General features: G+C 29.4%; 2 protein-coding genes across 6 annotated transcripts in view; one reads left to right on the top strand and one right to left on the bottom strand.

Annotated features, from left to right (window-relative positions):
* Positions 1–135: 135 nt before the first annotated feature.
* PGRP-S3 (peptidoglycan recognition protein S3) lies at positions 136–6,573 on the top strand. The gene is made up of 4 exons (XM_015321931.2): positions 136–297; positions 435–642; positions 729–847; positions 958–6,573. Exons 1-4 carry the CDS (start codon positions 246–248, stop codon positions 1,137–1,139), a joined length of 561 nt encoding a protein of 186 aa, XP_015177417.1. The 5' UTR covers positions 136–245; the 3' UTR covers positions 1,140–6,573.
* The window catches only part of milt (trafficking kinesin-binding protein milt), a 48,935-nt gene continuing 38,102 nt past the window's right edge, over positions 1,928–12,760 (bottom strand). For 4 of the 5 annotated variants that reach the window (XM_015321961.2, XM_089172212.1, XM_015321958.2 and 1 more), the window contains 6 exons: positions 9,935–10,011; positions 9,281–9,656; positions 8,957–9,192; positions 8,616–8,806; positions 8,293–8,538; positions 1,928–8,200 (listed from right to left, as the gene is read on the bottom strand). In XM_015321961.2, coding sequence (XP_015177447.1) covers positions 6,616–8,200; positions 8,293–8,538; positions 8,616–8,806; positions 8,957–9,192; positions 9,281–9,656; positions 9,935–9,985 — 2,685 coding nt within the window. In that variant the 5' untranslated portion in view covers positions 9,986–10,011 and the 3' untranslated portion in view covers positions 1,928–6,615. Of the gene's footprint in view, positions 8,201–8,292; positions 8,539–8,615; positions 8,807–8,956; positions 9,193–9,280; positions 9,657–9,934; positions 10,012–10,660; positions 12,340–12,760 lie in introns of those variants that run through there. The other variant, XM_015321957.2, reaches the window with a different exon arrangement.

Here is a 12,760-nt window from a genome sequence, read left to right as displayed (position 1 = left end):
AACATAAATGAAGATAATATTCCAAGAAATTATCAATTCCAGAATTACAAATACTTTAAAACTATTTCTGCGTCAATCGTTATCTTTGACCTCTGTTCCTTTAAACCTGTATATAACTCTTTCGATTTCCAATTTCATGTTAAATACTCTTAGTATCAACTGCTTCATTATTCTAACTACGACTTTGAAAATTTAACGAAATAATTATTAAAATACGTAAAGGAAATTGATAAAAAAAAAAAAAGATGATCGTACAATTGTTAAGCATTTTTCTAATACTTCATGTGTCCTATGCTAGTAAGTAAAAAACCTGTTTTAAATTTGAACGCTATAAAAACAATGTTTAAAAGATTTCTTAAAAATGTATCATAAGTATCAATTGAATTAGTACACACTCTACTTGTGATATTTTTTGTATTATTTAATATTTTTAGATGATGATTGTCCTAACATAATAAGTAAGGCTGGTTGGGGAGGAAGGGCACCGAGAGGTATTAATTACCTTATATTACCATTACCAAATGTAATAATACATCATACTGTTACATCGGAATGTAACACACGTTCTGAATGTTCACAAAGAGTACAATCCATTCAATCTTATCATATGGATACGCTTGGTTGGTATGATATTGGTTATAAGTAAGTATTTTATACAATTATGATTGTTCGTACTAGCATAAAAAAAATGATAAATATATTCCAATGAATAATTTATTTGATTATAGTTTCATCATCGGTGGAGATGGTAATGTTTATGAAGGTGCAGGATGGACCAAAGAAGGTGCCCATACTTTGGGATTCAATAAAAATTCTCTTGGAATAGGTTTCATTGGTAATTTCGAAGGTAAGAAAAAATAATTTGAATTATTTAATTAATATACGAAATAACTTTTACAAAATATCAAAAAATAATTCGATTATATTTGATTCTTTCATTTTGTTGTTGTATTATAGAAAAAGATGCGAGCAATAAGATGTTAGAAGCTGCACACAAATTGATCAGATGTGGTGTTTCCAAAGGTGTATTTCGTGATAATATTCGTGCCATTGCTGCTAGACAAGTAGCACAAACACTCAGTCCTGGATATCATTTATACGTACAAATTCAAAATTGGCATGAATGGAGTCATGCCTGATTAGTTTTCTCAACATTATTGTTAAAATATTTGAAAAAACAATCTACTAATACTCTTTAGGGTTTCTATTTAAAACATGGGCACTTGCATCAAAAATATTTGATTATTTAATTTGATCAGAGTACTATACAAATTACACGCATGACAATTCTGATCTAATTTTGTCAAAAATATTATCATTATATATTATTTTTGTTTTTAAATATTTTATGTATGCAATATTTCTTGTTAATAAATAAATAAATAAATATCTTATACACAAAATTTGACTTACAATTAAATTATAAAATTATTGTCATTTTCTATTGATAAAATATAAATTGAATCTATCAGCGTCGTAAAGAAGAAAAAAATAAATAAACAAATTAAATGTTAAACTAAATTTGTTTTGCATTAACTCTTTGGGGCACGGTGGGATTAAAAGTGTCCCACCTTTTTGATACACCATAATGCACGGTGGGACACTTTTAGTCCCACCTTGAAATATTATTGCAATAGCTACACATGCTTATAAATTTATATTTCGTCTTATTTACGCAAAACAATTGGTTATTAATTCTTTTTTCTTTATGTTTTTACATTATTACATTATGCAATATCTTTATTAAAAAAATATATCAATTTTGTTTAATTTAAAACGTAATCAAATTTCTCTATGCAACATAGGGCTACTTTATTATCTGAAATTCTATGCCGCAAAGAGTATAATAATTAATAATAAGATTAATAATAAATAATAAGAGTAATAATAATTCTTAATAGAAAGGTACGAATAAAATCACGTCCCATATACTTAAATATATTTATTGTTCGATTTGGAGGTATGTATATTGCGCACAGATCGCTATATTGCAACAATTCATTTTATTACAGTGCAAACACTTTCTTATCGATCTTAACTAATTTTTAATTCTGTTTTTTCCTTTTTTTTTTTTCCTTTAAACGTACACATACTCCCATCTCCGACCACCTTTTATTTCCATCATTGTCATCATCATCATCTTCAGTTTTTAATTAACAAATGCAAAAAATGTTTTATCGTATTGTATTTTTGTTAATCTCTCTTTCACTTTCAACGAATTGATTTTAAATTAAGTTGAGAGGGTGGGATGTAGAAGGGGGGATGGATATGATCAGGATTATGCGAAAGCAAAAAAATTGGCAAATATTTTTTTTTAAACAAATCGTTCATCAAATTATTACGAAAACAATCTTTTCATGGATGTTTCATTTTAATCTTTTTTTCTTTCTTCCATCTTGTATTCTTTTCTTTTCTTTTCTTTTCTTTTATCTCGGAGAAGACTAGTCGGGACAAAAAAATAAATAAACGAATTACAAATATAAATCGTAATGTTGTTTATAATAATAATAATAATAATAATAATAATAATAAAAAATAAAGAAATAAATATATAAAAGGGGGTAAAGTAGAGGTGGTTAGAGGATTTATGGGATTTATTCTAAGGCCTCGGTTTCGAACTACTAACATAAGCTATATATATATATATATATCAGATATATATCGCCTTTCTAACAACGATACATAGGTCAATATTCGTTTAGTTTCATTTTATATAATACGTACAGGTAAATACGTATGTATATAATCAGAGACTTGAAAATCGGAAGCAAAACATGTATGAAATCCTGTTATATTCGTTACCATTTCTGTTTGTTTGTTTGTTCGTTTGCTTTGAACGACAATTATTTGCATCTATCTTATTAATCGTCTTTTATTAATTTCCCTCCTTTTTTCTTTTTGATATTTTTTTTTTGTTTCATTGATAAGAGTAATACAAATTGTGCATAGATGGTAGTGTCATTTAGTTTGATATTTTCTTCGATAGAATATTTTTATGTAGATCTCTTATGCAATCGTAGTTTGAATTTTTATTAAATAATTATAATAATAATAATAATAATATTAAAAAAAGTCATCATTTTAAAGCTTTCCTCAATCATTATAATTTTAATAAAAATTATAAGGACAATAAAATTAAATCAAAGATAAACAACAATGTATCCAACTCATGAATTGTACTTTCCTAAATCCTTTTTACAAGTCTCTCATTAATTTTATACGACACATACAATTATTTCATTTAAAGTTAACTACATTTGCCATAGTTCAGTCGGTCGTTTGTATTTTTAATTCATACTTTTTCATCATATCTTTTCACTTTCGGAATTTTTCTTCTTTTCTCTCTCTCTCTCTCTTTTTCTCTATTTTTCATATTCACCTTTCTTATTTAACAATTTTTCTTCGCTGATATGCAAGAAAAAACAACGATAAAAACAAACACAAATGAAATAAACAAAATTAAGAGAAACAAAAATGTAGAAACAAAAAAAAAATACAAACGAAAAATAATAATATAAAAATAATAATAATAGTAATAATAATAATAATAATAAGTCATTCAAGAGAGAAAAAGAAAAGAAAATGCACAATCTTCTCTCGAAAATGTTGAAAAATGTCTTTACCACCATTATATTAAGTTAAATAAATTCTTTGGCGTTTTATACGACGATATTATTTAAATTACAGTTTTACGTGTATATATATATATATATATATATATTTACCCTTTTCCTTTTTTTTTTCTTCACTTATTCTCTAAGCGAAACAACGAATTATTTATTTAGGCCTGTTTCATGATAAAAATCTTCATTGAAAATTATCTTCATTGAAGGAAAGGAAAAAGCATGTATAATATAAATAACAAAACAATAAATTAAATTGATGTTTTAAGTTTGACGAACGACGATAGAGTAAACTCAAATTTACAGTTTTTTTTTTTTTTTTTTAAGATTTCCAACATAATTTTATTATATACTTCTCTTTGTACGTTTTTATGTACAAGGTTCCAAGTTTTGTCAGTTTTTACTCTTTTTTTTATTTTTTTTTCCTCAGTGTTTTTCATCTTTTTTTTCTTCTTCTTCTGCTTTTCTTTATCTAATCTAATCTAATCTAATCTAACCTATTTTTCTCTCTTTCTTTTTATTTTTTTTTGTATATTTTAATTTTTTAATGCCAAACAGTCCCTGTGACGTATCATTATTTGTTTAATAAAACACATTGTTTGCTTTTATACATAAAATTAATTATACACACTCTTTCTTTCTTTCTCTCTCTCTCTCTCTCTCTCTCTCTCGCTCTCGCTCTATTTCTCTTTTTCTTTCTTTCTATTGAAATAATTTATAATTGACAATAAATATAAATAATTAAAAGAGAAGGAAGGAAAAGAAAAGATAATTAGAAAGTATAATAATAATAATAATAATAATAATAATAATAATAATAATAATAATAATAATAATTAAGAATATTTATGATAAAAAGATAGAAACTTAAAAAAAAAAAAGGATTGTTTAAAAAGAAGAATTTTCTAACAAGTGTTATTATCCTTTCTCTTCTTCTTCTTCTTTCTAATACATAAATAATATATTACAAACACGAATCCATTTAAAAATCGATGCTAAATGTACAATCTTCAATAAACAAAGATTGACAATAGCAACGATCATTCCCATATTTTTATCATTCGTGTTATCTTTCGTGAAAATTTTTTTTTTAATATCTCGTCTCGAAAGTTTCTTCCTTTATTTTGTATTATTATTTTTAACGTTTTACTCTAGCACAAAATTATTCGTCGTTTCTTTTTTCTTGTTTTAAATATTATTTTATTGAATAACGTTATTCAATAAAATAATATAAAATAAACAAACAAATAATATTGTGTGCATGTAAAATTAGGAAGAGAAAAAGAAAGAAGCATGGGAGTGACGATTTAAAATATACATTTTTGTTTTTTAAATATACAGTAGAACCACTCCAGTTAATTGAATAAATTATTTTTGTATTATTTGAACATACATACACACACATGCATACAATGTTGTAATAATCAGAAATAATTATGTCTTTCCAATTGAATTCAGATAGACTGGAAATGATTCAACTGTACACGCACACAAATTACACGTACGTACAAATATACGTTCGTCGTTTTTAAGAGTATCGGTCCGATGAAAAAATGTACAATCTTCGAGAGAACATTTATAGTAATATAATCACAATCATAATAATAATAATAATAATAACAATAATAAAAAATATAATACTTCTGATAAAAGCAAGTTAAAAGTGTGGGAAACGAAAAAGAAAGGAGAAGAACAAGAGAATAATAAATTAGCACCAAACAAAACCAAAAAAAAAAAAAACAGAAAGAAAAGGTAAGAGAACAATTTAGAAAAAGTTGATCTTATTCTTTGTGTTTTGAAAAAAAAGGAAAAGAAAAGAAAAGAAAAGAAAAACAATAAAAATAAAATATGGAGAAAAATTATGAAGTGTAAAAAATCAGTGTTTCAGTAAGATCGAATTTAAAAAAATAGAAATCAATCAATTCGTCAACATTTTTCGAATAATAATGAATAATATTAATTTGAATAATAAGATATAATAATAATAATATGAATAAAATCACATCGGTAATAAACCTGGATCATTTTGAAATCACATCATATACTTGTTTTAAATTCGTTTTCCTAACTTACTAGCGGTAAAACTTTGTCTTCTTATATATATATACAATAATTATATGAGCAGCCTTCGTTTTTTTTTTTCACAATAGATTTCTTTCTTTTTAAAGTAATCATTTTTAGGTGATCGAAGAGATCTCACTCATGTTCGATCATGTCGATCAATGTAATTCATATCATCATCATCATCAACATCATCAACATCATCAACATCATCTCATCATACAAGTATTGAATTATATTGCTCTCCTATGATCATCGAATACATAAACGATTGATCGATATATTATTTTGTGTGATATTTTTATTTATTCTTTTTTTTAAATTAGTATTAATATTTATATACTTTGTTTTCTCTCGTTATTCTTATTATTTTTATTTCTCTTTTTTGGTTTATTCGACACATTCTCTCTCCCATTGTTTGGACTAAAAGATACTTTTTTGTTTTTGTTTCTTTTCTTCACTATGATCATTGTGATCAATACTAAAAAGGGATTTGTATGTCCTGTACTGTGATAAAGAGAGGATTATTAGTAACTTAAATATAAAGTGTCGTACAGATGAGAGCACTGTGTATAATGGTGTTTGTATTTAAATAACACGAACAATGTTTCTCAATCGGATAAACAAACAAATGAATGAATAAACTAATGAACGAATGAAATTATGAATGAAATAAGTAAATGAATGAATTCAACGGAATCATTCTTGCTGCCAACGAATCATCAATGCACCTCCATTTAATCTGCTAAGATTTTGACTACTACACGTTCAACTTATCGTTAGCACGATGGCTAATCGAATGGAACGGAAAGATAAGAACGAAAAAAGAAAAAGAAAGAAAGAAAGAAAGAAAGAAAGAAAGAAAGAAAGAAAGAAAGAAAGAAAGAAAGAAAGAAAGAAAGAAAGAAAACAAAAAATAGAAAGAAGATTTTTACAAAAGACCACCCTTGCGTCCAAAGAATAATGAACTGATGGAACCTAGGGCGGTTTGAGTAATGGATTCTCTGGTAACTGGTGTTGCAATATTAGCCGGTGCCATAACTTTTCCTAAATCTGATCTAGTTGGTTTACTACTATTACCATCGCTATCTCTTTTATCTTGAGTAGCAAACGCGCATTCTAAAATGAACGATCTCATTGGCGAATCTAAACTAGAATTAGCAGAGGACACAACTGAAGAACCACCATCGTCGTCATCGTCCATCTTATTTCTATGATCATCGTCATTCATATGACGTTCCAACATTTGTTTTGATCTAAATTCGGAGGAAACCGAGGATGAGGATGACGAGGACGAGGGTAACGAGGATGTGAATAATCTTTCCTGACTGACGCTAGTGGGCATTGATCCTTTGAGGAAGGTCAGTTGTGCCATTGGACTTTTCATCGAACGTCGCGTATATAAAGCACCCTGAAGTGCCAAAGGTGAGATTGAGGAACCAACGGTCGTCGACATGATAGCATCTATTCCTATTCTTTCAAGTTTTTCAACCAATCGTATTCCTGACAATGCTTTTTTCTCGGATCTTGAAAGCGACGGTTTTGATCTCGTTCGTTTGTTATGTTGCGATTGAGTTGAGGATTCCGTACTGAATGTACGTTTCAATAATTCAGCTCCACTGCTTAACAGGCTGAAAGATAGAGAAGTATTTTCTTGTTGCGATGTTGCAGATGGTGGTGGTGGTGATGTAGATCTCGTTGCTGGTGGACTGGCGTCTGGACTATTACAAGGTGTGGCCGTTGGTATGAAGTTTCTTTCACCGTTAGGTGTTGCCCCACAGGAAGTACCTACGCAGGAAGGTGTCACAGCCTTAATTCCTCTTTCATTAAGCATCTTAGCCAAGCCGAGTGTCGTCGAAAAAGTCGAGGTAGAATTACTCCTGCTACGAGTTCTAGGACTATTTCTTCCAGAATTTCCAGCGCTACTTGGTGCCGTTGCTACTCGACTACCAACGATACTTGGTGTCACACTCGTATGCTCGTCCGGATGAAGTACCGTGCTATTCGTAAATGTATACACCGAGCCTGTATCTTGGAAAAGTTTACCAGGATTCGCGTATTCCTCGTCTTCCTCTAAATCCGACAAAGTAAAGGTCAATAAACCAATATCTTCAAGGCCACGTCCACCACGCGTTCTAACACCTGGCCTATCTTCCAATAATCCACCTAAAGTAGGCGTAGCTAATCGTGACCAATGATGTAACGTTTGCGAACCCTCCATTGGTTTTACTATCTGTAATTTCTCTGGAACTCTCCAGGCATTTCCTGCATTAGCACTGAAACCGCTTAGATTACCACTGCTACCGGTTGACATTATACTGTCAGGTGTTCGACAACCAAATGGTAAAAAGTTCGGAGGTGAATGTGCGATACCACCATCGTAATCATAGTTGTATCCAGCACCAGTACTCAGACATGCTCGTCTTGTTAGCACTTCTGCAGGTGTCAATCGACGTAAAGCTGCTTCCAAATCGGCTGCACCCGGTGCACCAGGTACTCCAATCCTTTGTGGTCCTCTGTTAATAAAGACAAATATAATAAACATTTATTACAAATCATTTTCTTATAGATTATTTTGTACGTATATACGGATTGTACGAATACATACGGATAATCATCAAATTCAGTGAAAAGGGAACCTTCGCTCTCGCTGTGACCGGTAGAATCGAAACTTGGAAAACCAAAAGATACATTAGATTTAACTTGAGTAGAACTCATACGTGGACCCATCGAACCGCTAGATAATGTTGATGTTGTCATAGAACCTATACGAGGAAATTGATTCATATCTGCACTAGAGTAGGACGCTCGTGAAGCACAACGAACCGTTTCGAATACTTTCTTATAGGTTGGCCTAAATAAAGAAAACAAATTGTCATCGTTAAATCATGTATGAAAGTATCTAAGAATGACGATGACATTTTAACTTACGTTCGATCGGTAATGATGCCAGAATCAAGACTCAATTCCGAATATAGAGAAGATTCCAATTCCGAAGCTATCGAGTCTGGTTGTGGTGCAGCACCCATCGAAGGAAACAGTGATCCACCTCTTACGGTTGGCATTCCACGTTTTCTTTGTTTACGCAACTGTTCTTGCGTTTCAGATAGTAGATTAACAACCTACAAAAAACGAAAATAGAAAAATAATTCATGAAATTTAGTTAAATTTGAAATTCCTTTTTTTTTCTAAAGTACTATTGTGCTTTGATTACTGGTTAAAGGTGTGCAGCTAGTGTATTCGAATAATATGATGATAAATATATAAATTACCTCGGCATATCGTTCTTTAAATTCCGCAAGTTCACTAGCAAGGGTGTTCTGATTATCTCTGGTAATGACTAGAGTCGCACCGACCTCATCATGCTCGGCCAAGAGTTGAGCTAACCTGAGCTCAGTTTCAGCTAATTTAGCAGTCAGGCTAATTATTTGTTCATGCTGTAACCTATTTTCTTCTTTTTGTCGACCAAGTTCATCTGCCATATCGTCCACCTCCATATTGGCATTTGCTATTACATTTGATGAGATTATTTTCATTTCAATAAATTACAATTAAACATAAAACGTTTCAATTAAAATAATATAATTAAAACTAACCGAGTTGAGAAGCAATGTCTTTTACAAGGCGGGCCTCTTGTTCCTCGGTATCGTTGGTCTCGCTTATCAATTTGGAAAATTCATTACGCAATTGTTTGTTCTCATCTTCTAACGTACTTATTTTCCTTTGCATCATGTCCAAATTGATACCACGTAAACCAGTTGGTGTACCACTTTCGGAGCTCGACTCGTCAACGTCGTTTGTGAGAATTTGAATGAGTTCGGTTTTCTTGTATAATTCATGATTCAATTGTGTGATCTTTTCGTTTGCCTCTTTCAAATCTGATTCTAGGGCGTTAACAGTACTCTCAAGTTTTTGATTGTGCGTCAGCAGTTCTTTACCAATGCGTGCCGTCAATTCCAAATCTTTTTCTTTCTACAAAAAAAAAAATAATAATAATTGTTAACAACAATATATGATACTTTTCATTTGTTTGAGTATGTTAATATTATTAAACAATTAATCTGTGATCGTTATGGATTAAAAAGGTAATATTTTATATCATTGTTTCAATAAGTTTCATTTTTTTTCAACTTTTTACTGAATAAATTAACAAATGTTAAATACTTTTTTTCTATAAGATGAAGTATACTACTCGATCATATTATTAATTGGTTAAATTCAAAATCATTATTTTCTTGTTTTAATCTTACTTCTTCCAGAAGCCTTGTAACTGCCTCAATGTCATTATAGGTCTTGGTCATTTGGCTCACACGGTCGCTGCATAGAACTAAAACAATAATAATAATTTTATTCGACTTTGATGCAAATATTTATTATAAAAATTAAAATCAAATGTTTATGTTTATGTATAAAATTAAATAGGAACGTGTTAAACGAATAATATTCAATATTAGAATATTGTGTACATTGACAAAAATAAATAAAACAACAAAGTTTGCAGAAAATAAAATCAATTTTTTATTAAAAATGCGAAGAGGCTGAAACAATAATTGGATGTGATATTTAAGATGTAAATCTACTGTGATATTTAAGATTTCACGAGATGTTGCACTGACAGTTGACCAACAAAATTAAAAAGTAAATATAAAAAATAACAAACAACAAATAATTTTTATATTCAAAGTTAAAACGTACAGAATTCCTACACTTTTTGCAGATGCACTTTTACGGAATAAATATACGTGACGTATAAATTTGTTCTCGTTCATTGCACGTGTGATCAAAGAAAAAAAAAAGTCGATTATACCTAACTATTAATATCAAGTATAGCAAATGGGTCATTAAGCAATTTAACATGTATATACCATTTATAAATTATCAACCTTTGATCATAAGAATAAATCGAAACCTATAATATTTATTACAATGATTAATTTCTTTCAAAAAATGTATTATTGTTTGCTTTTAAAATATACCTTGATTATCATCCTCGGTATTATTAGTAATCGAAGAAGAAGAAGATGATTTTCTACTTCTCATAGAAAATACGCTTAAAGTACGAGACAACATGTTGTTGATAATTAAAAAATGTATATTAATTATTTATCACGATAAAACATTCAACAAATGAACTTTTAAATCGAATCTTCACAGACTGTCCATGTAAACATAGATCCCCACCCCACCACTCGTCGTTTGATCGTCCAATATTTACATTGTCCCTTGTTCACAAACAACTTATCAGCATAAGTAATAACACTTAGGAAAAAGTTTACTCGTTATAAAAGAGACCAAAAGGTTAATGAATATTTCAAACAGGTAAAAATGTGATCCATAAATCATCTGACCATTCGGTTAGGTCTGAACAAATCTCTTCAAGCGTTTGTGGTATTGTGTAACTGAACACATCTAGGTTCTAGGTTCGTCGTTCCTTTCTCAAAAGAAAATTTGAAACTTGTAGGACGGATAGCGTGTGTTTATAGTATAGTAATCCAAAACTAACTGGACGAGAAATGTGAGATGGTGTAAAGAGAGTTGAAAGACACGCTTAGGTGAATGCACGAAACCAACCAAACAACCAAACCCCACCCCTAAGACGTTGTTGTTGTAGATTTGTGTGTTATGTGTATTCCAGGGTTTTTTCAATTAAGTTTACTAATATAATATCAGCACCACAATTCTACTACCGGCGGCAACATATCTGAATAAACTACTCTCTTGCATCTTATCGATCCAAAGGGAAACTGTAAGCCGAGGTATTGGCGCAGACGCATCATCATCTTCTTCTACATAGGCGTCATAGTAACCGGGAGAATGTATAAACACGTGTTGAGAACTCGTTAGTATAATCAACATGTTAAACACGTGTGTCTGTGTGTTTTTGAGTAGAAAGATTTTTTTTTTTTTTTTTTATTAACTAAATTCTAGAACTAAATTGATTCAAACAAAATTTGATACGTAAAACTATTGGGAGGACGGAATAAAAATTGTTTTTATGTTTTTGAAACTTCACTTTTTTCGGTTTTTATGAGAAAGTGGATAACCTTGTTTAAATTCCAACTCTTACAACAGAGATTCAGTTTCTAAAAAAAGAAATTGGACTGTGGCCATAAGATGGTCATTGAAAACTAGTTTCTGATATTTTTCCTCCTACTACTATTATTATTATTATTATTATTGTAAAATGATTACTAATTAATTAATAATGTTTGATTTATATTAGTCCCATAAATTTATGTTGCTACAATAACGTGTTTAAAAAGATTATCTGAAAGACATTGAAAACCGGTTAAAATGTAGTTATTTACTTTTTCTCATTTTGTCACCAGAACCAGTTTCGTGATACGACTAATCTAATAGGATTGGAATCCATGTGAATATTCCAAGTAAGGGGTGAAGAATGATTCATACTTCTGACGGGCCCACATTCTTGCGACTATGATCGAAAATAATCTCAAAGAACAATGCACGAATCGGTTTTAAATAGACACACACACGCAAAACGCTTATAACCATCTCAACCATTGACAAACCAATTATGTTTATCTTATATATTTTTCTTTTTTTATTCTTACTTGAAAATATTGTATGACAGATTTTCCTTATTAACATTATTTACTTGAGACAAAATTGTATAAGTTAACCGCACGTTCATTTTTTTTTTTTTTTTTTTTTAGTTTATATGAGAGAGAACATTTTTACCAATAAAATTTTAACGATGTTGCATAATATTTCTGTTCTGTGTTCTTCTAACAATTTTATGCAACTGCAATTATTCATTAAAGTAACATTAGGAGAAACATCATGTATATATAATAAATATATACAGTAATTGTAAAAATATTCATTATGTTTTATGCATTAAAATAATTTATAATATAAGATAAATCAAGAAAAAAAGAAGTTATTTCTATTTTTTTACAATATTATCGCAATTGCTAGCATAAACCTATAATAAATAATTATAATATAATTTATTAAAAAAAAAAAAAAAAACAAACAAAAAAAGAAGACAAAAGTGAATAAATTGCAATAGTGAATCGTAGTGCATATTAAAGCATTTGGTTACATTTACA

Source organism: Polistes dominula, unplaced genomic scaffold (genome assembly GCF_049000335.1).
Source record: "Polistes dominula isolate Pdom_NZ unplaced genomic scaffold, Pdom_raw_medaka contig_28, whole genome shotgun sequence".
NCBI lineage: Eukaryota > Metazoa > Arthropoda > Insecta > Hymenoptera > Vespidae > Polistes > Polistes dominula.
Note: the sequence above shows the minus strand (reverse complement) of the source record. Positions and strands in the feature narration are given on the sequence as shown.